Raw genomic sequence first — 26,977 nt, 5'->3', positions numbered from 1 at the left:
ACAATCGGTGTCACTCAGAATATCAGGACATTCTGATGTCTTTACTGAATTTGAGGGGGTGTACTGTCATTGTGAGGTCAGATCGGTCATTGGAAATTATTCTTTAAGAAGTTTGATTAAATATTCACACAATTGGAATTACATTTTTTCTGAAATCCAGTTAGCAGTAATTATTATTTGAGGTATCAATCATTTTATCTATTATTTCCCATTTATTTATTTGTTTACTTATTTATTTATTATTGACAGACTGACTGAATGTTCACCGGAACTTTGCTCTTATTTTGAAGTCAGTTCTTACACGCTTTTACCGTAATGCATAGTATATACACGCTCCGTAATGCCTAGTGTATATCCTCCTGGGACACGCACGTACCGTAATGCATAGTATATACACGCACCGCAAAACAAAGTAGGCGCTGACTTGACCGCAGTTTTCTCTCTTAGGTCTCTCGTGGGCTTATCCAGTATTTTCACTCTGTCCGCAGTTTCCTTTGCTTGTAACCCAAACCATTTACCGTTGCTAATGTCTGTTGTGTTTTTACTTATTCGCTGTTCAAAGACATTTAAGCACTCCTGCTAGAATATGGCGCTGAGAATGTCGGCGTTAGATATCGTTCTCTTGTTTGTTGACACATTTTCTTTGGGTTTGAACTCTCTCTGAAGGTCTCAGGAAGGGGTGACCACAAACGTCCTCATTATCCCTCCCTTTGTGCCCTTCTTTGAGTCTCTCTGTCATTTTGGTCCACAGGTGACGTGTTGATATTAGCTTGGTATGCTAACTTGTTTGCGGCACGTGTTAAAGTTTTAGGATATTTTCGCCGTCACCGTTCTTATTTCAGCAGTCAAACCCTGACTTGTCGGTGCGTGCAGCATTATCTAGTAGTCCGACACATTAGAAACAGGTTGCCTTAGACAATACACAAAATACTCAACTAGTGCTGCAGAGCTTACCACATACCGCCCACCACAGTCGCGATCTTGAGCGACTCTCACACGCGACGCGAGTGACATACGGGAGATGACGTGATCGATATCCATTCAACGTTTTCACTTTCATCCTAATAATCTGTTGTATACTCCATTTGATCTTAAATGCCATTTATATCTCATAATTATATGCTTATTACATCACCGTCACATCGCAAACACTGCTCAGAAAATAATTTGACCAAAACTGTTTGTATTACACTGTTTTAGTTTAGTGAGACCACACGCACGCACACACACACGCACACGCACACACACATTTAGCTGGTGGACGAAACAAGCAAGTAAACGACAGAGTAGGCGGTGAGACAGACAGGTTTGTGGAGGTTCCTCCCTCCAGCAGGTATGCTGTCCAACAGGTTTGTGATGTGACGGGTTTCTAGGAAACAACCCAGCCCTCAGTAGCCTGACGGTAAAGAAGTTCATTTTGGAGTAAGATTGGGACATGCATGTTTCTGAAAATCTAAAAGAAGACGTTTGGTTTTGCTCCTGGAAAGCGTTGACAGGCTGGGACGGGTGCGTGTTGGAGGCTCATCCTCTTCACGCTCAGGGCTCTGGCCAGAAGCGTCGCATTCATTCCCGCAGAGGCTCTTCCTTGTCATTGTCCTTGTAGTTTGGGCTTCAATGGCAGCCTTGTCAACAGTGTGGATCCCTGTGCTGTCCCTGCTGCAGCTGGCTCACGGCTCTGTCTTCTCCAGACCTCCTCCAGGTAAATCACACCTCTTCTCACTTAGAGCTGGTCAGTTCATACAGTGGCACGGTGCACTCACCTGTGACCTTTGTATCTCATAATTCAAACGTGGCATTCAGTGGTATCAGAATCAGAACCGTTTATTGCCATGAACATACAAGGAATTTGACATGACGGGAGGTGCATAACATTTAACAATCAACAACAATGAACACAGTGCAAAGTAGAAACATGTAAAAATTTATAGAAAGATATAAAATAAAGTGAAATATAAAATAAAGTGCACAAATGAACAGATAACAGGACTATAAGTAATCACAGGCATGCATCACAGTTATGAGATAAACCATTGTTTGTGTGAACTCATTGGCTTACATGAGGACATGTACATTAAAGTCACTTGTTTACGCATATTGAGTCAAATTAAATGTGTCAGAGCATGTGACCACAGGGCCAACACAAAGACAAACATCAGGTGTGATTGTTGCCGTCACTCAGTGTATGCTCTGTGAGTTCACATTGCCTGCGTCCCGCAGGAGGTCCAGTGCTGGTAGACCAGCAGTCAGCGACCTCCTTCCTGTCCCGCTCGCTGCTCTGGAACAACTGGGACTTTGAGGTCGTGGTGCCTGACAATCTACAGAGGGAGTGCATTGAAGAGAGGTGCAGCTATGAGGAGGCCAGAGAGGTGTACGAGGACAACACCAACGAGCTGGTAGTGACTGTCTCAGTACACTCATTTGGATGTAGAATCCTATAGCTTTATTCAATGGACCTAGACAGATCAGGAGAAACCTGACATTTGAGTTAACCTCTGTGTGACAGCTGTGAGAACAGTGAGTTTTTAAAAAACTAGAACCAGACATCATCACTATAGTTTACAGCCTGCTTAAATTATTATCACTGCATTGTTGTGTTTGCAGTTTTAGAGTGGAGAAAATCTGTAGTATCCATTTAATTATACAACAAACAACTCCCAGAATGTTTACCTAAACATCATTTAGAAATCATTTCTGTTGCATTTGAAAATAAAAAGAACTCTTAAGGCATGTTCACATTGGCTGAAATGTCCTGTGGTTGCCGCTTGTTTATGAAGGTACATCATTAAGTCTTCTTTTGCTTCCATTTTTAGGATATATTTTGGAACAACTATGACAACAATAACGGTAATGTTTTTAAAGATGAATATGATACACTGTTGTAGTCTGTTGTATTGGGCTCATCCAGCTGAATGTAGTGTCTTCACATTGAAAATACATGCACAACGTTAAAAATACGAGTATTATAATTAACATTATGATCATTTTAATTTCTGTATTGCTAATATTGTATTTAGTATAGCTACTTGGTTATAGATACACTCCTTGTTATAGTGCTCCAAAAGCCCAAATGATTTTGGGGTGCTACTGAATGCTACAACACAGTCTGGGAGTGTATCTTTGGTCATTTATAATATCTCCAGTCCTTTTTAAAGTAGACTGTACTTTATAATGAAATGCTCTGTGAAGGTGGAGTCAGAATACACCTGTAACATGTGCATTCTTTGCTGCAAACTTTAGTTTATAACTGGACAGAAATTGCATGGAGCATCAAAAGGAAGGAATTTGTTGCAGTCACACGTTTATACTGTATCAGTGATGACAAAAGCCAACTAACAGAAGACAGTCATGACTGAAGTCATTGCTGTAGTGATTAGTGCCAGGCTGCTATGAGAACTGTATAAGAAGCATTGGTTTAATGTTATTGCTGTTTGTCTTTGAAGCTGCACCCAAAGTGGATGTGTCAGGGCTGGTGGCAGGGCTCGTGGCTGTCCTAGTGTCTGCTGGTATTGCCACTGTGCTGGGAATCTACTGCTACAAAAACAAGAACAAAGGTGGACCGAGGTCAGCCCAGTAAGTTCACTCTGATGGGAACATTTCTGAAGAAACGCTGCTAACGTAGGGATGTGGATAACATCCAGCACTTAAACTCAGACAAGGGCTGTCCCCATATCAGATTGTCACTACACAATTATTGTGGCCAAAATAATTCCATAGAATGATATTATCAAGCAGTGGCGGCTGGTGGAAAATATTCTTGGTAGGGCTGTGCCACATCCCATCAATTTCAGCAAACATCCCAGAATGATTTCATGCAAAAAAAATTAAGGTATCAAACACGCATTAATACTTTGCAGTTAAATATTTAACCTTTATTCCAACATGAAAAAAAGCAGTAAATAACACTTTGACAAACACGTCAGGACATCTTATTTTTGTCACCCTCACAGGGAATTCAGTAATATAATATATATATAATATAATATAACAATATATATATATCATATAATAATATTCAGTATAATATAATAATATATATATCATATATTAATATTCAGTATAATATAATAATATATATATATCATATAATACTATTTAGTATAATATAATAATATAATATATATATATCATATAATAATATAATAATATTCACTATAATATAAAACACACACACACACACACACACACATATATATAATTATTTATTTATAACTATATATCCATTTCTCAGACAGGTGCTTCATGTCCCTCACTCCCATAACTGTCCGTGCTGGATCTGTCCCCGTTGTTTTAAAAAGCTAAATAAGTTATTAGCATGACGTCATCCAGCTAGCCAAACCTGTCTGGTGTACAGTAGAGAAGCTTCGTATGTACTGCTTCCCTTTCCTGCTAGTCTGCTGTCTGATTGTGAGGTCAGGCTGATCTGATATCAGCTCTTTCACCTGCAGTTTGTCCGCCAAAGTTCTCCTCTCAAACGGGTCTTGGATGAGCAGTGCTCGCGCTCGCCTGTAGAGACTAGTCCAGACGGGAACGCGCAGCTGAATCTATTTGAGGACGCTGATTGGCTAAATTGTATGTCACACATTTATATCTTTAATCAGCAATTGGCTAAACTGCTTCATAGACCCGCCTCTTTTTGGCAGTTTCGAGGAGCGGACGTGCAGGAAAAGCATATATTTACCGCAGATATCATATTTTACACATATTACTGGGTGATTCCATATTTCAAAAACACAAATATTGACAATTTGTATAGTTTATTATTATTATTATTTATTTTATTTTATTTGTTGTGGCTCAAGGTGGGGCGGCGCCCTAGAGCCCTCTATTGACCAGCCGCCACTGTTATCAAGACATCTATAGAAAATCTGAAAAAAATAATGTTCAGTCAAATTCATTTTTAGCTTGTTCTTCATTAACCCCAAAATACGAGTGTATTTAGGAAGAGCTAGGGTCTGTACCCATATCTGTATATATAAAATGATTTGAAATGAGCTGGATTTACACAATATTATCATATGTGTGTTATCAACATGAAATTGTTTAATTTTGTAAATATCACTCTTATCAATCAATATCAATACCAATATATCAAGACACTCTAGCTCAGACCACAACACTTTATCACAGCTGGTCATTAAACTGGTGTGGACATTCATGGTCCTCAAATAATGATGTGGAAGGGCTTCAGTGATCCCCCCCCCCCTGGACTTTTGTCTACCACAATTCCCAGTAAGCAGCTCTTTTTAGAAAAATATGACCAGATTTACAGGAACCAGCCCAAATTCAAAGTCCCTATTGTATTGTATTTTATTCTATATTAATGTAATTAGCTATGCAACCTATTCTGTATTCATTCATGAATTTATTCAATATTTAATTCCTTTATAGTGCCTTGAAGAAATCCTTTAACTCTGTAGAGAAACACACATTATTATCAATGACACTTTCATATCACAATATAACCCTTGAAACAATTTGAATGAAAACTCATAAAGTAACGATCTGGACGACAGCAGTGTAATAATAGCTGGTGTTGGTCAGGAATCCTGATGTTCAACCACAACCTTCTCTCTAGCACCACCATCTGGTGAACATTTCCACAATCCACAACAGGAAATCAAACCTATTAACTTGATTTTACGGAGCACATTCATGTCTGATTTAGACCTGATTAGCTATACAGTACTTTCACTGGCTTGTTGAATTCTTCTGAGTTTTGTTTCTGTGTGCTGGTCCAGCGTTCCGGTGAGGATGGCAGCAGATGGGGGTCCAGCCCCAGAGACGGTGCCCCTGGCTGGGATCCTCATCCCTCCAGCTCTACCCAGCTACAATGAGGCTCTGCACCACAGTGGGCAACACGATGCCCCACCACCACCTTATTCAGGGTAAGTGGATGCTCCAGTTTGCTCCTCACATGGATCCAGGTCAGTGTCTAAGATCCAGCCCGAAACCTACAAAAAGACAGATACAAGTGAACCTAAGAAAATTGCAGATGACAAATCTACATTACTTGCAAAAGGTACAGCGTATTAAAATATACATTTTATTACTAATTTTAATAAAGAAATACTTTTCATGGCGCAGTTTTCCCAGGTCCTAAATGTAATAAAATGTATTTCAATTCAAAAGAAGCTCCTGGATATTCAACAGCTTTCCACTCCATTCCCCCACACCACTTACATCATCAGAAATAAAAAGCATAGAAAACATCAAAACAACATTTACAACTTCTAAATCAACGTAAACGTGTATCAGGACTAGTGCCAGCTAAGTGAACAACGGTAGAACAACATATATCTATGTTTGATGAAAACCATCAGTAGTTTTGATCGGCTTTCTTGTTGAACCAGCCGCACCATCGTCTGTCTCATTTATGTGTATTTGATCAAAGTCTCGTTCTCTGTTATTACACTCCTTTATGTTCAGCTCAAAGTATGCTGCAGCCCTGTCTTTGTGAAGTGTTGTGAGTGTTGGACATGGGCCGTGCTACTGTGTACAGTAACGTGTACAGTAACGCTCACAGAGGTTTTTCCTCTCTTTGACCACAGGGGGGCGCCATCAGAGCCTGCTGATCCCGGAGACGAGGCATGAGAGGGCTGGCAGAGCCTCCTCATTATAGCTGATGGGCACTGGTGGTTTGAATGAACTTTTGAAGATAGCCTGTTTTTTTTACGGTATTTATAAGTGAAGTTAAGACACAATCTTAGAATGGAGTCTACTGACAGCATGATCTGCATAATGGCTGGCCAGTAGTCTGTCCACTACACATGTGATGCTTTAAAGCGGTACAGCTGAGGGTGTGGTTCATTTTTGTGGTTGCACTGTAGCTACATTAAACTGTGTTGGGTTTTTTTTTTAGCAAAAGACAATCTATTCATGGACACTATAGAGTCTTCAACAAAACACAAACATGTTTAATTGAATAAATTACAAACACATGCCTAAAGTCTTTTTTATGCATCTGTTGTAACATGTCAAGCCGGTAGAGACAAGTAGGTGTGTGTGCACTTGAAGTGAGGAATATGTCAGCTCACCATCCTTTACATGTTGCAACTTGTTTGTTGTTTATCACAGCAGTTGATTCGAGAAAAAGAAGCTGGCAACAGAAGCTGAGCTCTTTCACCAGACTCAATCTTTCACAATGCTACAGCACACAGCGCTGCTGTGCGTGACAAATTGTGCGCGTGCGTGTGAGTGTGTGTGTGTGAGAGAGAGAGAGAGAGAGAGAGAGAGAGCGAGGGAGGGAAGGAGAGGATGAACGCCTGCCCAGTCATTCCCGTTAAAAATGGCGTCTTGCGAACAAAATGAGCGAAAGTGTGTTTAGTGTGTGTGAGTGAGCAGCAGAGCCGTGAGACTGAAGCCCGCTCATTAAAGATGCTGCTGAAGAACGCGGAGCATCTGTTCTACGGCCCGTCAGCTCCACACAGGAGACAATAGACAGTGAAATACATGAAGAGGAGAGGAGGAGGTGCTCCTGCTGGCTGCTGCTGCTGTGCCCCCCCCCCCCCCGCCCCCGCGCTCTCGCTCCTTCTCCCTCCATTCCTCCCAGTCTACAGGCTCGTCAAGCGGAGAAATAAACAGAGGCGAGCGCAGAACAGAGAATAGATTCCTCCCTCCCCTCCCCCTCACTATCTGTCCATCTTCATCCAGTCCTTTCTTTCATGGAGAGGAATTATCCCGCTGCAGGCTTCGGAGATCTAGGGGCCGGGGCGGGATGGAGTTACGACAGATCGGCCAAAGCAAGGTAAGCTCCGGTGGCCAAAGCATGGGCACCCACACGCTCCTCCGGCGGCACCAGGGTGCTGGACTGGCTCTAACAATGCCACAGCGCTGCCTGCAGCCGGGCTGCATGGTGCCGCTACACGGTCACCAGCCTCAGGTAGAGCCAGCCGTATTGTCATTTGGGGGAGGGGAGGGGTACAGGGGGCTGTCTCCAAAACGCATGGAATGCGATGGAAGGTTAATAGTGATACGGAGACAGAGGAGAGGGGAGAAACGGAGGGGGATGGGTTGCTGGAAGCAGATCGAGTCTGTTATTTAAGAAAAAGAAAGATTACACCTTGGTTCCAGCACGGCATTGTCTCCGCTGCAGCTCTGTCCTGCTTCTGACTTGACAAATGCATGACAGGGACACTCGCAGGTTGGCTTGTTGGTAGACCACAGCAGCACTAATTGGCTACTTATCAAAGCAGTCCGATGCTTACAGCTACAGTCTGCTGTCTAGCGAATCAAACAAACCGCATTAATGCATTCCGTCAAATACAGAGACAACCTGAAATAATGTGCCAGACACAGTGATCTGATTTATCTGTTGATTTGATATGAAAGCCTCATTTCAATAAGGTCAAACTAAAACAAAACTACTAACCTAGCTGGTTATGGTAACAGCAGCTGTATGAATTTATTCATAAAATGTTTCAAATATGGCTTAAGCTACGAATGAACTTGTTGGTGACTATTCTCCCTTATTAGTAAACACGACTTTACAATCATGTCACGTGACTGACAAACGTGCCCTGACTGTCACCGTCACGCGGCTCAGTGATGAAGTTAACATCACCCATTACTATGGTCATTACTAATACTTGGTAACGTTAGCTTTCAGATTACCAGGCTACATGTTACATTAACCAGTATCTGACCGTGAACGCATCACTTCCCTTGTATTCATATCAAACTGGTGATAAACGTTAGCAAACTAGTTATCCTCAAAGACAGGCCACGTAACGCGGTCTCAAATGCGAACAAAGTCCACAATCATGGCCGTCTGGTGTATTTAAGCTGCCGCTGTCAATACGTGACAGATGAAGTGGGGTTTTCTGACACTTCTAGTGTGTTGGAATGAAGTGCGGCATCGAGCCATGCTAACGCTAGCTAGCTCCTCTTAGCTTTGCTCCACGTTAGCGGTCGCCTTGACAACCACATCAGTCTTCCGTCAGACTGCATAGGGTTCCATCTCCGGAACCTCATCGTCATTGTCTGGCAGAAATCCTTCCAATCTAATACGTTATTTAGGAAATGTCAAATGAAAATAGAATAAGGGTAAAATGATGATAATAAATCTCCATAGGGAAGGCTGAAATGCTAATCCTATTCCTGCTTTCAGTAGTAGCCTACATGCCTCACCCTGCAACATAGGCTGTTGTGAGCCATTTCCTGTTGCCTCTGCCTGGAAAAGAGAATGAAACAGTTAATATACAGGAGATGACATACATGCTTATAGCAGAGATGTAATGGAGGAAGCAGGCAGTAGATTTGTAACAGTCAACAACACATTGTTTTGGTCGAGAGGTTGCTGAGGAAAACCTTTAAAGTTTAAGGCGTGAACACAGGAGTGAGCCAACGAAATGATGAAGTGACAGAGTGAATAAGGAAAGCCCTTTTTAGAAACGAACAGTGGGAGACAGCTTTAACAAGAATGTTCCATTCATGCATCCATTTATGTCAAAATATCAGAATTGTAGCATGAATTTGTAAGAGATAATGTATGTTGTTTTTCTCTGAAAACAGTCATAAAATGTAGATTCTTACTTAGAATTCTTGCTGCTTGCAGTGCTACTTGTGATCCTTCAAGTCATGAGCTATTTGGAGGAAAAGAGAGAACTTTAGAAATGTTACGGCTAAGTTGGTGAGGCCTTAGGGCTCCAAGGACATTTGTAAGTGTCAAGAGGAAAGTAAACAGTTAAGCACTGGAGCGTTTGCTGTTTGTACTTTGCATTTCTCTGAATTCACTGTTTTTTTCCCCACAGTGAAGTCTGAATAGTTTGCTGCTGTGCAAACTATTCAGACTTCACTGTGGACAAAAAATGCATTCATTGACCACATCATCTAACAAATTTATGAATTCGTTTTTTTTTTCGTTTTTTTTCTCAGCCTCAACCACCAGCAATTATTTAAAAAACTGTCTGAATAAATGTAACTTCCAAACATCAGACAAAATGAAGTTTCTGTTTGCTACGTGTGCTTCATTGACAGAGGCAGACATACGTTCTTATCTGGATGACAACGGTCCAAATACAGAAGGCAGGGTTGTTAAAAATGATCAGGTATACAATACATGGATGTATAGTGGATATACAACAATACTTGAATTTTATGGTGTACTTTTGGAATACACAAAACACAAAAAAATAATGCGGCATGTCCCAGCAAGTGTGGTCAACATCTCGTTTTGCATTCCATAAAAACAATGCCTCGTATGGAATGTTGGTTTACAGTTTACGAAACAAACAAAATATATTGTAACGCTGTTGCTAGTTTGACAGGATTTAGGTCGTTGTGTTAGTGCATTCATGTTGGCAGACAGATGTTGTCAAAGTTGATGCTAAAATGTGTATGAGGTATTTCCAATGCATAACTGCATTTAGGATGTGTTTTTTTTTTTTTTTTTTAAAGAAGAGTTTTGAAAAAGTGAACTCAGAATGGATAAATATGTGTAAAAACCTGTAAGTTAGAATGGTGAACTAACACCTGGCTGAAAGCTGTCTGCCTATACCATATGTTACAAGAACATAATAGAACATGCCAGCAAATCAAAATAAGGAATTAGCATTGGCCATGGAATAAGTTCATTCAGCATGTCTTTTAGATGTTTCAGTTTGTTTGCCCCAATTCCTTTTCACATTCACAGGAAGAGAAGCTGATTAGGAAAAATCTAACCGAAACAAAATGAAGGTGCTGCTGTGACTGTTGTGTGAAGACTTTGTTTGTGATGTGGTTCTTTTGGCTGCCTTTATTCCCAACAATACCGGCTCTAGTCTAGATAGGGCCCCAAGCAAGAACATGCCTATTTGATTAAAACGGTTTCATTCAGTTAGTCCTATCGGTACATTTACAAGTGCACGATAATGGCCGATCCAGAGCTCTTTTTGTATACAATTTGCATTGCATTGCAATTTGCATTAAATTTAAATGTATTCAATAGCAATTTATTTGAACTGTAGGTTTAGTAGGATTCACCTACAAGCAGGAGTGCAAATTGATACAGCATCTAGGGAGGTTAATAATGAATCGCTTAACCAATAATTTTGACCCATTAAAGTAAAAAAAAATATTTTAAAAAATGCAGAGCAAAACTAATAGAATAGCTGTTCCACCTTAAAGGTCAGCCCACCTTAAATGCGCCTGAGTTTGAGTTGTGTCTAACCTTGCTGCTAACCCCTTTACTCTAATCAGCAGGTGGCTGACCAGCAACACACGGGACCTGAGCATGGCTCTTGAGGAGTGGGAGCATCATGCACATACTAATAAAATGCAGACACACTGCACTGCGCCGGTCACAGCTGTAATGTTACTGTGAAGTTCATACTCGATGTGTTTCCCCAGCAGACACTAGCTAACGTTACTCCGGCCTGCAGTACACAGGCAGATACATAGCATGACAACCTCGCTGCTAACGCTGTATTAATGGATGCGGTGGAGACTTACTGTGGAAGTGGCTGGATGTGTCCTCACAATGCATGCAACAGCATGGCTGCTAACTCACCAGACGGGTGAACTACGGACAGGTGCCTGTTTAGTGCACACACTGTCAGTAAATGGTGGATGTAATCTGTTCGTGCATCAGGTTATTGTTGCAGATGGGCGGCTTGTCAGGCCCTCAACCACAGCATCCCCGGTCGGTTAACGGTTAATGATCGATTTATCGATCAGAAACAAATCTAAAATTGGAAACTCCCTCTGTGAATAACTTGAAGATTAGACCCGATACAAGACATCTTCACAGAGATAAGAGACTCTTTTAATCTTATTGTCTTCATGTGATTTGAGAGACTGTCTGTGATGGGACATCTATTCTGGAATGGTCAGAGTTCAGGGACACTGTAACATTCTTTTACTTTTTGACATAATAAACACAGTTTTTGATGCACACAATTTGCTGATTTATTTGCTGAATCATAATACAATAAAGGAGAAAACAAGCAAATAAAGCAGTTCTTTACTTCTTAGTGTAATAGAGGAACTAAAGGAAAAACCCCCAGCTCAATAAAGGTTAAATAAAAAGTATAACAGAAAATGTCCCCTTCATTTTACTACAGTAAGATGTTACTTAAAGCTAAGTTAATAGGTGCTGAATATAAATATAAAATACACTCAATGCTCTGACAAATTGCATGCATCTTAAAACTGTGTTAATCATTTTGTAATCAATGCGAGTACACAGCTGCAAGGTCATTCTCATGAAGCAGAAAAGCATACGATCTCATTTTATTATAATGGGGATTTGTGATACTTGGAAGATTCAGCATTTTGTAAGTGTCTTTTTATGTTTGATGTGCTCTGCTAAACATAGAGATTGCTTGTAACTCAAGTTAAAACAAGCAAAAAAAAATTTTGACAGACGGATTTCTAATGACAAAGCAACTGCCCTGATGAAAAGTTCTGTCTTGAGGGCGATCCATTAAAATGTCACGAGAGTTTTAACCAAACCTCAACATATTACATTACCACAGGTGGCTTTCTGAGAATACATCTGTATTTCTTGAGTTGACGACAAAGCAGCCCTCCTCCCTCTGCCAGCGGTACCTGCAGGCAGTAAGTCACATCAGCAGAGGGAGGAGGACAGAGGACAGGAGGAATGACTGATACTGACTGATGTCTGTTCTTCATTCTCTCTAAACATCACTCAGGAATAGTATTTATTTTATTAAAATATTAGATTGTTTCTAGTGTGATAATATTATAGTTTATATGGTGACTTTGCTGTCGTAAACATACTGTTGCTGCTCAACGTTTAGTTATATGTAAAATATAAATAGTCTAATCCTGTTTGGAATTTATTCTTTTTTAAATAATATATTAAAAAGCATTTAGTAATGAAAGAGAACCAATAACAATATAGGTAAAGAACCGAACCAATAAGGAGTATCGATAAGAGTTGTGTGGATAAACGATACTTTCTTTATTCACAGCAGTTTCAAAATGGTGTCATGTAACCCAAAACAATAGCTCACCACCACATGGGTAAGACATTTATGTAAGCCTCAAAATATTGATAGTGGTAGTGGTGTAATGGTTTCATTTGAGAGTGCTTTGATTCAGCATCAATTATTACGGCAACTATTTGATGCATCATAGAATGTTATTCTGACCACAATTTGATTAGATTGAATCAATCCTGTCAAAATGTGAAACAGTTCTACAAATGTACGTTGCATCTGAACTACAAGTGTGAATTGATCAGCAATAAATAACTAAGCATTTATGAAAGAGATGAAACACCTAAACCAAGACACTTGCTCAAAGCATACATGAGAATTGTCATGCATCAGTTTTTACACCCCCGTTCAGTCCCATTTGAAACTACTACTTCTGCTTTATTTTATCTTCGTCCACCATAACTTGCATCCCTTCTGCATGGCATCTTACTTATGAAGCTATAATGCTTAGGATTGACTGAAGTTTAAGTTGGATGGTTTAAATCATATTTGACTGGGAGATCCCAGTTTTGCTATTTAGGAGATGTGGCATCGAAACTATAGTGTTAACTTGTGGGATACCGCGTCTATCCTTCCATCCTTTATGTAATGACATGGTAAGTGTGGTAAAGTACTATTCAGCCTTACCTGTGTCAGGTAGAGATCTGAGTGTCAACACTTGCGAGTTGGAATCTGTGAGAAATTGGCTGGTTGACAATAAATAATCTTTACTATCTGGGAAAAGTAGAGTCCATACTATATGGTGTCAAGCACAGATTGCAAAAATAAAACAAGTTCAAGGTAAAATGTGCAGGGAACGGTATTGAATCCAAGAATAGTAGATGATGTGCCATATACAATGGTACATCGACAGTATCATCACCAGAACAAGTGTTATGTCATGCTGAGTCCCAAGGGTGAATTAGCAAACTAAAGAAGTCATTCCTCCATATTGGCGGGTTTATGGAATGATCTCCCACTCATCAGAGACAGAGATGGGTGTAGGGATGGGGTTACCATGGGAGTCTTTACTGCTGCGCTGGTTTCTCTCCTCTTCTTCGAGGGCAGGGCGTTGCATGCACACATCGTTTGTGTGGGTGAGAGCAGAGAGACGACATTCAAACACTCGGCAGTCCACGGACTTGTTGCTCTCGCTTTCAGCAACAACTGCTCTGTTTCGACATAGCTCATTCTAATAGTGATGACTAGCACCCAGTGGTGGGCCGTCAGGGCCGGCAAAGCCTTCTCTGCTTGTCACGGGGTGTGGTGGAGAACTCAAATGCAGGCCAGACAGAGTAGCATGAAGCAGGTATTTAATGAAATTAAATCAACACAGGAAACTTACAGGACACAACGGGGGATCCACGGGCAAGACAAGAGACGAGGGGGAAAATCCAGCAGAATGAGGCAGGGCAGGCAGACGGGAAACCCGGGACCAAGACGAGCCAAGCAGGCGGGTAGACATGAAAATGATCTGGCAGTGAGTGCGTGTGTGACTGGGGTTTAAATTGTGGCTGCAGTGGAGTGAGCAGGTGAGAGAAATTAACTGACGAGGTGGGAGTGACTGGCAGGTGCGCTGAATAAACTGATTAGGTGAGAGATGGAAAAAACAGGATAATGGTGGCAGAGCTGTGACAGAACCCCCCACTCAAGGGACGGCTCCGGAAGTCCCAAAAACAAAACATAAACGTCTCCCAAGGGAGGGCAGGGCGGTCGGGGCCCGGAGGAGGGTTAGAACTCCTCCGAGGCTGAGAGTCAGAGTCCACAGCCGGGTGGGTGGAGGGGGTCCGGAGGAGGGACGGCTGGATCCAGAGTTGGTCCGGACACAGGTGCTCGGGGGGACGGCCGGACTGGGGAGACTGGGGGTCAGGAGGACGGAACTCTAGAGGCTGGGGATCAGACTGGGAACAGGGCTCTAGAGGCTGGGGATCAGACGGGGAACAGGGCTCTAGAGGCTGGGGATCAGACGGGGAACAGGGCTCTGGACCCGGGGTCTCGGGTGGTCGGCCGGACTGCCGGAGTTGCTCAGGGCCCGGGATCTCGGGTGGGCGGCCGGACTGCCGGAGTTGCTCAGGGCCCGGGATCTCGGGTGGGCGGCCGGACTGCCGGAGTTGCTCAGGGCTCGGGATCTCGGGTGGGCGGCCGGACTGCCGGAGTTGCTCTGGACCTGGGATCTCGGGTGGGCGGCCGGACTGGGGACACTGGGGCTCCGGAGGACGGAAGTCCAAAGACTGGGGCTCAGGGGGATGGAGTGATGGCCTAGCGGGGTAAGGGGCTGGAGGTCGCTGCAGCATGGAGGCGGCAGCGGCTGGAACTGGAACCCGCTGCGGCTCGGAGATGGCAGCAGCTGGAACTGGAGGTCGCGGAGGCGGCAGCGGCAGGAACTGGAGCCCACTGCGGCGCGGAGGCGGCCGCGGCAGGAACTGGAGGTCGCGGAGGCGCGGAGGCGCGGAGGCGGCAGCGGCTGGAACTGGAACCCGCTGCGGCTCGGAGACGGCAGCGGCTGGAACTGGAGCCCGCTGCGGCTCACAGACGGCAGCGGCAGGAACTGGAGCCTGCGGAGGCGGCAGCGGCAGGAACTGGAGCCCACTGCGGCGTGGAGGCGGCAGCGGCAGGAACTGGAGGTGGCTGCGGCGCAGAGGCGGCAGCGGCTGGAACTGGAACCCGCTGCGGCTCGGAGATGGCAGCAGCTGGAACTGGAGGTCGCGGAGGCGGCAGCGGCAGGAACTGGAGCCCACTGCGGCGCGGAGGCGGCCGCGGCAGGAACTGGAGGTCGCGGAGGCGCGGAGGCGGCAGCGGCTGGAACTGGAACCTGCTGCGGCTCGGAGACGGCAGCGGTTGGAACTGGAACCCGCTGCGGCACGGAGGCGGCAACTGGATTTGTAGGTGTTGAGCTTCATTTTTACACAAAACAAATAATAACCTGTAGGGGTTAGGGTTCTGACATTTGATTCTCTGTTTGGGCTGTTGTTTTCTTTTACAAAGCAGGAATTATGGTCTGGAGAAATGGGGATTGTGTGGCGATTGCTTTAGCCCTGTTTCTCTGCTGCGGGGAGAGTTTTCAGCATGTGTGCTGCTGTTGGTTTTCCTGCTAAGCTAGTTTAGCATAGCGCGCCTCCCAGAACACACGTGCCTCACCAGAGTACAATGTTGTTCTTCCGTGGTGGGCGTGTCAGACAGCACGTTGTCTGTTACGTTGAGTGGGTTGCCAGGTTGAGCGCAGTGGCTCCACCGAGATTATATTTCCCACAACTTAAGCTTCTGCATTTTCCAAATGCACCAGTATTATTCAGACGTATTGTTCGGTTCGTAAGACGTACCGAACTGTAAGCCTCGTACCGAACTGTATTGTTACACCCTTAATGACCTGTAGTTGTGGCGTCATAATGATGTTATTAGGAGGTGGTTCAACTGTAGTAGGACAGCACTGAAGGCCCAGGTATAAAACACACGGCCCGCCACTGCTAGCACCTCTATGTGTTCTTTTAACACCAAGGTCCAAATTGGAAATAAATGTTACATTACACTTTCATGTGCTAACCTCTGGGTAAAGCATCAAAGGATGTTTTATTGTCTGTAGTTTTCTTATACACAGGCTCAAAATCAATTTATCAATCCTCATAGGGTTTTGCTTGCTACTAATACAACGGTAGGTTTATCTTGAGTAATAAAACCAAAAGACTGCTTGTGTTATGGCTAGCAAAACTCTACATAGTTAGAAAAACTGGAGGGACAATTCTGAGTGCCAAAGGTGCTTTTCCGTTTATGTTCAACTTACCATGGTAGTACATTGATTCCTTCTGCTGCTTTTAGTTGCACTTCAGTTTTCACTTGGTTTCTTTTGCAGGTACCTTTTCTCCATAAGCCGTTTTACAACCCTCTCTTTTGTTTTTCGTCCCTGATTCAGAGAGAGTACATTTTCTCCAAGCCGGTGTCTCATGATGAAGACAAACCACAAAGTCAGGCCAACAAATATCTTTGGAGTTAATCAAACAAAAAAACAAACAATTCTAATCTAAATATCTCTGAACCAATACATATTTATATCCTCATACCAATATTTTAATTGATGTCTTAAACTTGACTCCCGGCAGGCCAATAGTGGATTTGGCCTATCACAGAGCTTCTAAACAGTTCCTGATGATATTGTAGTGGTGTAACTTCATAATTTCATACAATTGTATGAAACTTTTTAAATTTAGTCATCATTTTGTACACTATTTTTACATAAATTAATATATAAATTAATGCTGGGCAACGATTACAATTTTTAATTGATTTAATTGATTTCAGATTAATCGCGATTAATCGCAAGAAAATCATGCGATTAATCGCGATTAATCTCATTGTTATGGGCAAAATTTAATAATGAATTCAAAAGTAATGTACTGCGCACTTTTATTTTAAAAGTATATGACCAAAAGTGCAATAACATTTGGTTTGCAAACACTTTAAACAAATAAGGTGCTTTTTAACAGCAGTATTCCCTTTACACAGTAGCAGTTAAAATACAGTTATAATGATTCTGATAATAGATATTCAGCCCGTGTTTACAACTTTATCTTCATGTGTGTAATAGATGCAATTTGAAATATACACCTTGAAAACTGCAAACCTATCTACGTCATGTTTTTTTCTTTTTTTTATGTTTGTTAAATTCTCAGTAGCGATAACTAAATCATATGCTTATTATACATATTACAAACAAAACAACTTTAAAAACTAAAAAAAATAATTTAAATGAATCATTTATTTTTTGCTTTTTTTGGTATTTTGGTCAGACACATATACAACTCTGCCTACCATAATATGTGTGGTATTTGTTATAAATGTACGTTGGTACATAGAGGGTGATAAGAAGCTGTACAGGGAGGGACTTAGGACCCAGGGGAATGTAGGTGAAGGAAACGGGAAGAGACGGAAGAGACGCCACACAAACAGCTGTTCACCGCTCGCTGTGTTAAAAATGTCTGCTTAATAATACATTTTTTAAAATGCGTTAACGTGTGAAAAAATAATTGTCGGCGTTAATTAATTAATGCGTTAACGCGATAATAACGCGTTAACTTGCCCAGCCCTAATATAAATACTACATTATACAAATACACATACATATAATGAAGGGTCTTACTTATTCTACTACTGTGTAATAAAATATACTTTTTTGTCCAGTATGAGATATAAAATACCTAGGACAATATGAAAAAATATATCACGTGCAAGTGATTGGCAGCTCCCTATCAGTTTATCTAAGGAGAATGTGACGGAATAAGAACATTTCATCCCTACTGGAAAAGCTAAAGATTAAGGGAAACAGCCAAGGCTTAATTGGTAAACCAACTCCAATACATGCTAAGCTGATCCATCACAACTAGTCCGATAACACAGAGACATACACTTTGTAAAGCAAAACAATTGCCCTTAAACATCGGCTGCTATTTCAGCTATTCTCCTTTGTATTGTGTTTTCATAGAGTGCAACAAGCCCAGCGTTAGTAGCTGCAGTTGGCCCAAAAAGTTCTAGGCATATGTCGTTTGCCGATGAAAGAATATTGACTTCTCTCTGATAGAATTTTGCCTTGAAAATACAATCAACCAGCAGGTATGAGGCCTTCATGGCAGCATTGTTAACTGAGGTTGACATTAAGAGCAGAATGTTTTGTCTCCAAGTGTTAACAGCTTCATAGTATAATGGCATCATATTTAAAATGTTGCTGTCTTTATTGTCTTCCTCTTCGGTGTGCTATTTCAGCAGACCCAGAAAATATAACTCGTTACCATCGCCTGGGGATTGGGAACCTCTGAATTAGAGAGGCTGTGTGTTGGGGTCACTGATAGATAGGTACATACATACTATATTATTCCCAAAGGATACATATAGAGGGGAGTGTGGATGCCTTAAGCAGGTAAATGGACTACTAGGCCTAACAGTCCTGTGTAAGCAGGCTTGTTGTAAATCAGGGCATGTGTAAAATTCAAACCTAATAACCATGTGTTCCTCAGCCTCGTGTACGGGAGCTCCAGGTCGTCCCACCCAGACTCAGAGCTGCTCCATCGGCAAACTTATGGCACTCCTCACACCCTCCAGGGCTATGCAACCAACCACCACCCAGGAAGCTCCAGACAGGGTGGAGCCTGGGGTGCTGCTGGACGGACGCTTGGTAAGGATTCATTGAATGATATATCTGTAAAAATGCAAATCTAGAAATATTGTATTTCTTTCTATGTGTGAATGTTGTATAAATGTTAGATAGTCCTGATGGGCAGGTGGTACCTTGCATGGTAGCTCCTGTCATCAGTGTATGAATGGGTGAATAATGACATAGTGTTACAGAGCTTTGAGTGGTCAGAAGACTAGAAAAGAGATATACAAGTACAGCCCATTTACCATTTACAGTCTGTATTTGGGCATCGATATCAGCTTTATTCAAGGATATTTACATTCAAATCAAATGTGTTTATATCCATAGTCTGGTTGAGAGATATGCAGGTAATATTTTTGATTTTGAACTTTTCCAACACACACCACTGTTGGCAAGTCTTGATAACCTGTAGGTTAGAGTGAATGTGAAAGTGGATGGTTGCCTGTCCATAAGTGTCAGCCTTGTGGTAGACTGGTGACCTATCCAGGGTCTATCCCGGTGGCTGTCTGAGGGGCAGGGCTGAAAATAAAATAAAAAAGGGATCCAGCTGCATGCAGTGGGGCACTAGCACGCAAGAGAGTTATTTAGCATGTAGGGAACTTAAACATGTTTCTCTACTGGAAGGGCACCATACAGGGCACTTTATCATGTTTTCTTTTCTGGAAGGATACTCACTAGCCCCCAGCTAAGCACCGCTGTTTTGGAGGAACGGCGTGCTTGATCTGAACCCAGGAGGATGCAAAGTTTGAAGAAGCCAGGGGTGAATAAGATTCGCTCTGAGATGCTGAAAGCTCTGGACGTTGTTCAGCTGCCTTGGCTGACACGCCTCTTCAGTGTCGCGTGGAGGTAGGGGACAGTGTTCCCAGAAAGTTCTCTTTTAAAAAAAAGAGGGACCGGAGAGTGTGGGATATTTATGGGATATCACACTGCTCAGCGTCCCAGGGAAACTTTATTTTAAGTTGCTGGAAATGACATTCCGGTCGATTGTCAAACCTGGAGTTTGCCCATCCAGTCGACATATGTTTTGTGGACTTGGAGATGGCTTACGACTGTGTCCCTTGGGGATACCTGTGGGGGGTACTGCATGAATATGGGGTACCAGGGTTTTTGCTATCAGCCATCCGGTCCTTGTATAACCAAAGTGAGAGATGCGGGCGCTGTACTGGACCATTGAGATGAAGGGGGAGCTGTGCCAGAATGCACCACCTACGTTCCGACCCTCACCTATGGTCATGAGCTTTGGGTAGTGACCGAAAGAATGACATTGCAGATACAAGCGACCGAAATGAGCATCATCGTAAGGTGGCTGGGCTCAGCCTTAGAGATAGGCTGAGGAGCTCAGACAACCGGAGGGAGCTTGGAGTAGAGCCGGCCTGGGTACGCCTCAGGGTTCCCCAGGAAGAGCTGGACAACATTGCGATGGATGATGTGCAAGCTTGTAATTACTAAACTGATAAGTAATGAGAATTAAGGCCAACTATTGTGCAGTGCTACATCTTGTGTAGAATGTGAGTATTTCCAGGTGACCCTTCTTTATTTTCTTATATAAAGTAAGTGCTGTGGTGGCATGTGCCAAACAATTGGTTACAGTGGAATATAAATGAAAGGAAGGGTGATTGATCTTAACCACTTAGATTACTTGTCTCATATCTTTTAAACAGCTGTGCCAATCCCAGAGTAGCATGATGAAAATAGTTCAAAAGAGAAGACACACCTGACACACGTCTGTCCAGATAGGAAATAATAATATTGTCTCGATAGTGCAGAGAAGCAGGATGTAAATGCATTTCTTTTTTCTGCGCTTAGTTTTATTGTGCATCACAGAGATCAACATATAGTAATTGTGACTCTGTTATATGCCACAGTGAAAGTCGTTCAATAAAATAGAAAGATAACTTTGAAAGAAAGTTTTATTTAACTGTTTATATGATGATGCTTTGATGTATGATATGAATATGATGTGATAATATATATGAATTAAGTGAGAGTTGTGTTTTGTTGCCAGGCCTGTCGGGGCTATTTGACGCCAGCCTCCATCATGCCAATCACTCGGGTCCTGACCCCTCCGTCATGAATCTGATTTCAGCTCTGGAGTCGCGGGGTCCACAGCCCCCACCCTCGGCTTCCTCCCTCCTCTCTCAGTTTCACACTCCTTCTTGGCAGACTGGTGAGCATCAGCTTTTTAGTGTAATGCTACAAACGAAAAATCGCCATATGTCGTTAGTTCTAGTTTCTATTGAAATACTGTTATTCCTAAATAATAAATAATAGTTTAATTTACAAAATCAGCTGCATTCATTTGATTTGCAAAAACATCCAACAAGTAAAAAGTTTGTAGTCTAAAACTGAAAATGTGCTAATTTGTTACATGTGAATAGTGACTTGCATTTACCAACCCTGTCCATGTCATATTGTGTTCTGTAGCAATGCATACACCGGCACCAGCGGAGCTCTTTATGTCAGGGGCACTTCCTGGTTCCAGCTCCTTTCCCTCCTCTTCAGCCCTTTCTGCATACCAGCATCCTGGCTCCTTCTCTGGACGATCTTTCACTCCCTCACTATCCCTGCAGGACACACCTACATTTAGCCCGACTTCCAACGGTTTGCTATCCCCCCATGATCCCTTGCTGCACATCAAAACACCCTCCCAGGCCAACTTGGGCTTTGATCGCTTGCTGTCTTCCCACAGTGCCACCTACCGGGGCTCCCAGGAGCCCCCAGCCTCTCCTCAGACCCAAGCCCCTCCCACCTCCTCCAGTTGCCACCTGCCCCATCCTCAGTTCAACCTCTTGTCCTCCCAGCTCCACAACCAGTCCTCCCAGCTTTATAATGCCGCCATGTTTTCTTCCACACCAGCCCTGCTGTCTACGGCTCCCCCTCCACCACAGCCTTCTTCAGAGAGGGCAGTTTCCCGACAGGACAGTGTGATAAAGCATTATCAACGCTCGTCCCCCACACATTCCACAACACTCCCCCCACAGCAATATGTCAGCTGTGGTGGGTCATCAAGCTATCAGCAGATAGCCAGCCACCACCGGCATGCTGGAGTGTCCTGCAGTCCCCTTGGGGAGCAAAGTCCATCCTCTGACCCCAAGCCCTCACCAAGGTTGGAATCCAAGACATATCGACCTATTATCCAAACCCTCTACACATCCTCGTCCTCCAGCTCCTCAGCTCCTTCCTCGTCTGGCACTAAGGGACCCAAGAATTCCAGCTCCAGTAGTGGCTACTCTTCTACAGGCTCAGCTTCATCCTCTTCCCGTACCCCACACACTCCTCCATCAGCTTCCTCCACTTCCTCTTCATCTTCTTCAAGCTCCAAGACAAGCACTGGCTCCTTGTCTGCTCCCTCTTGTCAGCAACCTCCATCTCAGTCAGCACCAGCACCACCTCCTCTACCAGTGGTGTCATCCAACCTTGTTCAACAGCCAGCACCCAAACAATGCCTCTCCACCTTTGGCTCTCCACTTGTGGCCAAATCCAGCACAGGCCTACCAGACCAGACCCCTACCCAGCAACATGTCCAGTCCTACTCTCCCAACCAGCCTCCATCTGCACACATGACCCAGTCTTATGGAGGCTTTAACTCACCTCATGCCCAAGACCTGAGCTCTGGATCAGGGGGTTCTGGAGGGAAGGCCTTTACCAGTACAGTCTCAGGAGGACGCTCGTTTTCTGCAGAGGTAGTCTTTGGAGATTCAAGCTTTGGCTCAACTCCTCTCAGAAGAGCAGGCAGTCCGTCCTTAGGGTATGGGAGTTCTGGAGGATCAACAGTAAGTGGCCCCATATCAGGAGCTACTTCACTTGGCAGTGGCGTTGGATCTGCAGGATCAGGGAGCGGGGCTGCTAGTGGTGGTAATGGAGGCAGCAGCTCTTACCACCTGCCTGAGTCGTGCCCCTCGCCTTCCATCAGTTCTACTATCAGTCGCCCTGGATTGCACTCTCCTGCTTCTGCTTGCCCTGCTCAGTCCCCTGGAGGCTCAGGGGCCACCAAATACTTGTCCTCCATCCTCTCTCCTCCTTTTATGTCCTCACCACAAGGTTTCCCTGATACACGGCAAGCGCAGAGCCAGTCCTACCACACAACACCACCCAAGCCAAAAACGGACACTAACATGTTGGGAGTTCAGCAATCTCCAAATGATGAAGAGGATGATGATGATTTCCTCATCCACCATTTACTACATGCCCAGAGCTCAACTCCCCATCCTTCCCAGCATCATCCACCTCCTCAGCAACTACCACAGCCGCTCCCACAAGCTAGAAATGGGGAAGGCAAGGAGGTGACCTATGACATTAACAAGATCTCAGAAGAGCGCTACCACCTTCAGAGTGTCATTCGTACCAATAACATCACCAGCAGTTCAAGTCCTGGAACGGCAATTGATGATGTTGCAAGTGGCTTAAACAGTCAACTGGAAGCATCACAGAAGAAACAGCAACAGGCCAAATCTGAGTTGACCATATCAAAGTCCAATGCTGGACGGGTAGGAGGGATCACTGACTCTCTTTCTCACTCCCATACTACCCACTCCCATCAACAACAGCATGACTCCTTGGGCTCTGTGGTCCATTATGGAAGAGAGGACCCCTACACACAGCACTCCCATCACACCTCACATGTGCCATCACACTCTCAGCATCCACAAATCTCCCAGCACTCTCGGCACACTCAACACACACAACATAGTCAGCATAGCCATCCTCATTCCCACTCTCACAGCCACCCTCACATGGAGCTGAAGAAGCCGTCAGATGCAAATGACAATGCCTACTTGTGTAACACACCAGATGTGCAGCAGGCTCGACAAAGCCAGGTCTCCCTCTCCTTGATAGAATCATCGCCAGACCCCCCCCAGCAAACTCTGCTGCAATCTGTCCTTTCTCATACCACTCGCAGTAAGATGGACCCCCAGCAAGCCCCTTCACAGCAACGGCAGCATCCCTTGAGCCAGCAGGCCATGATGGGTTCAGCTGGAGGAGCAGGGCCTGCAGGAGTGGAATCTCATGCACAGAACCGGTCCTCACAGTTGCAACTCCAGCTCCAGACCCAAGGTTTGGATACACACTACAACCTTGGAGCCCAGCCAAGAGATCAATCCCGAGCCAGTCAGAGCTCATTGTCTCCGCTAGACATGCTAGACCAATCTCTTTCCCAGACCAACAGTAGAGGTGGTGGAGGAGCTCTGGACAGAACTGGAGTTGGAGTGAATGTTACAGGAGGGGAGGGAGGTGGTGGAGACAGACATAGACAGCAGCACCGACTTACACCCCACCACCATACCCAACAAACAGCCTCAGATCTCCATGACTTTCTCTCTGAACCAGATTTGGGCTTGTCTACACCCTCACACCTGCACCACCTCAACCAGCCTCAGGCCCATGCCCACCCCCATGCCCACCATCAACAGCAAGCACACTCTCACCATCAGATGGCACACTCTCAGTTAGCTCACCCACACTCCCACCGGATGACAGCAAATATGGAAACTACGCAACAACAGCAGCAGCGCCAACAAAGAGAGCCTGAAAGTCTGTCACACTCCCAGCTAGACCAGCTCAAACAGCACCAGTTTGACACAGTGAGCCCAGTGGATAAAGTAGGACAGAGTCAAGTTCAGCAGCAACAGCAGCGGTTTGCGCCTCTAACATCCATCTGCTTTCCAGACTCTCTCTTACACGATGAAGACCGCTCTTTCTTTCCTGAAATGGAGGACATGTTTTGTTCAGCTGATTACAAATCAAGCTGTGCTGAGGATGCTGGGGCAGGACAGGATGCTCAAGAAAGCCTTACCCATGGGCAAGGGCAAGAGGGTATGGAGGCCTTAAAAGCAGGAGGTGCTGGAGAGGGCTATGATATGGTTGGTCATCACAGTGATCAAGGCTATGGACAGTATTGCCACAGCCTTCCAGGAACAGGGAATGGCAGTCTACACTTAGACCTTGACTCTATGAAGACCCCCGAGCTTCCCTCTACTGTGAATACTGACCAGCTAGGCCTCATCCAATCCCAAACACCCACTATGGGGTTGAGTTCAGCAGTTCAAGGGGATGGCTCAGTAAACAAGATGATGGGGGCTGTAGGAGTGGGTGCAAGTTCAAGTACTACTGGTCTGACCTCACCTATATTCTGTTCCTCTCGACCCAAGAAACTGCTGAAGACCAGCTCATTTCACTTGCTCAAACAGCGGCGTGAGCCACAACCTCAAACAAAGAAAAACTATGCGCAGGAGTACGAATTTGAGGATGATGAGGATAAAGCTGATGTTCCAGCTGATATTCGCCTTAATAACAGTCGACGCCTTCCTGACCTGCTTCCTGACTTGTTGTCTAGTTGTAGGAAGGCTGGTGGCGCATCAGGAGTAAATGTGCTCAGTCCACTGATGAGTGACATGGACTTCTGCCACCCCTCCAGCTACGCATCCCTTGGACATCCTCCACAACTGCATCCCAGTGATGGCCCTAAAAAAAGAGGCAGGAAACCAACTAAACCAAAACGTGAAGGCCCTCCTCGCCCTCGAGGTAGACCACGCATACGTCCTCTTCCAGAGCCTCCTTACTGCAGGGGGCTGATGGGATCAGTGACTGGAGAAAGTAGGAAGGGGCGGGGGCGGGGCCGAGGGCGAGGCAAGAGGGAGGAAGTGCATGTTGAAATGCATCAAGATATGAACAAAGTTCAAAGCCTCCCATATCATCATCAGCAGCAACAATTCAGCCAACAGCAGCATCTCCAACAGCATCCACACAACCATCCCAGACAGCAGGCAGAAAACCACCAAGCACCACAACAACAGCATCACCTTCAACATCAGCAGCAGCATGTTTCCTGTCCTAACCACCAACCGCATCATCAACATCAAAGGCATCATCTTCAACAACAACAGCAATCATCCCAGCAGCTGCTGCAAGACCCAATCAGACCTATCAAGGTAATCCTGAAAAGACCAGATGATCTGGGTCTGTACTGGTCAAGAGTCATAGTGATGCCTAAAAAGTTAGAATGAGTTGAAACGGCCGTAGCTTGGAGTAGGACATTAGTTAACTTCCTACCTGCATTAAGTAGAAGAATAGAAGTTCTGATGATGAATTACTCACAGTTTATGACACATAGAAATGTAAAAAGTAAAGATTACATATGTGTGTGTGTGTGTGTATACAATTCATCTGGTAAACTTGAGTTTCGGTTATTATATCGGTTATTATATTTACCTTCAGAGTGTTGATTATTTGCTGTGCGCATTGAAGGGATAGTTTGGATGTTTTGAAGTGGGGTTGTATGAAGTACTTATATAGTGAGTGTATTACCTACAGTAGATAATGGTCGGCACGCCCCAGTTTGGAGAAACAGACAGGAGTACCAGCACGGGAGCTACTGACGCCCGTGGACATGTGCAACAGCAAAAACGTAAAACAAATCAATATCAGTTGAGTGTACTAAGGCCCTTATCTGTGCTCTCTTCGAAGCCACAAGACTTATTTGACAAAAACAGTCATTTGACTTTGCAGAACATGGGAGTTGCTGGTCTACAGCTGCCTCAAACGGTTAGTTAATTTGTGTTATTATGTTTTAAAGGGTAAGATCGGATTCACCAAAGTCACACAATAACACAAACAAATTAACCGATTAAACAGCAATTGTTCTTATGCTTACGAATCTGCCCCCAATACATCTTTATACGTTTGTTACCATAATGTGCGATATATATCCCTCTGCCAGTTCCGTCCCGACACAAATGAGATTAGTCTAAAAGCAAAACAGAACAACTCATGCTGACCATTATAGAGTAGTGTAATATATCTCTGTGAAACCAACCCCTCAGGGGTTTAACAAAATCAGTATTACTGGCTTATCTTGTCTTGTAGATATCCTAAGTAGCCAAGTTACAGTAACTTCAACAAAACAAAGATTGTATATTTT

The 26,977-nt window shown here is 44.0% G+C and overlaps 2 protein-coding genes across 2 annotated transcripts in view; both read left to right on the top strand.

Annotated features, from left to right (window-relative positions):
- Nucleotides 1-1,614: 1,614 nt before the first annotated feature.
- prrg2 (proline rich Gla (G-carboxyglutamic acid) 2) lies at nt 1,615-6,591 on the top strand. The gene is made up of 6 exons (XM_076080498.1): nt 1,615-1,699; nt 2,218-2,402; nt 2,811-2,844; nt 3,441-3,570; nt 5,739-5,885; nt 6,549-6,591. The coding sequence occupies exons 1-6, from the start codon at nt 1,615-1,617 to the stop codon at nt 6,589-6,591; spliced, it is 624 nt and encodes a 207-aa protein (XP_075936613.1).
- Nucleotides 6,592-7,661: 1,070 nt separating this feature from the next.
- Nucleotides 7,662-26,977, top strand: part of prr12b (proline rich 12b) — a 31,246-nt gene continuing 11,930 nt past the window's right edge. The window contains exons 1-4 of the mRNA XM_076080025.1: nt 7,662-7,744; nt 18,920-19,077; nt 21,065-21,226; nt 21,484-25,988. Of these exons, the coding sequence (XP_075936140.1) occupies nt 7,662-7,744; nt 18,920-19,077; nt 21,065-21,226; nt 21,484-25,988 (4,908 nt within the window). The remainder of the gene's footprint in view (nt 7,745-18,919; nt 19,078-21,064; nt 21,227-21,483; nt 25,989-26,977) is intronic.

Source organism: Anarhichas minor, unplaced genomic scaffold (assembly GCF_050575085.1).
Source record: "Anarhichas minor isolate MPS153535 unplaced genomic scaffold, ASM5057508v1 ptg000007l, whole genome shotgun sequence".
NCBI lineage: Eukaryota > Metazoa > Chordata > Actinopteri > Perciformes > Anarhichadidae > Anarhichas > Anarhichas minor.
This window is presented reverse-complemented; position numbering and strand designations above follow the sequence as displayed.

What these genes read in the sequence shown, in the direction of transcription:
- prrg2 (XM_076080498.1), top strand. Translation starts at nt 1,615, where the DNA reads ATGGCAGCCTTGTCAACAGTGTGGATCCCTGTGCTGTCCCTGCTGCAG. An exon ending in CTTCTCCAGACCTCCTCCAG is followed by an intron (nt 1,700 to 2,217) that starts GTAAATCACACC and finishes TGCGTCCCGCAG; the next exon opens with GAGGTCCAGTGCTGGTAGAC. An exon ending in CCAACGAGCTGGTAGTGACT is followed by an intron (nt 2,403 to 2,810) that starts GTCTCAGTACAC and finishes TTCCATTTTTAG; the next exon opens with GATATATTTTGGAACAACTA.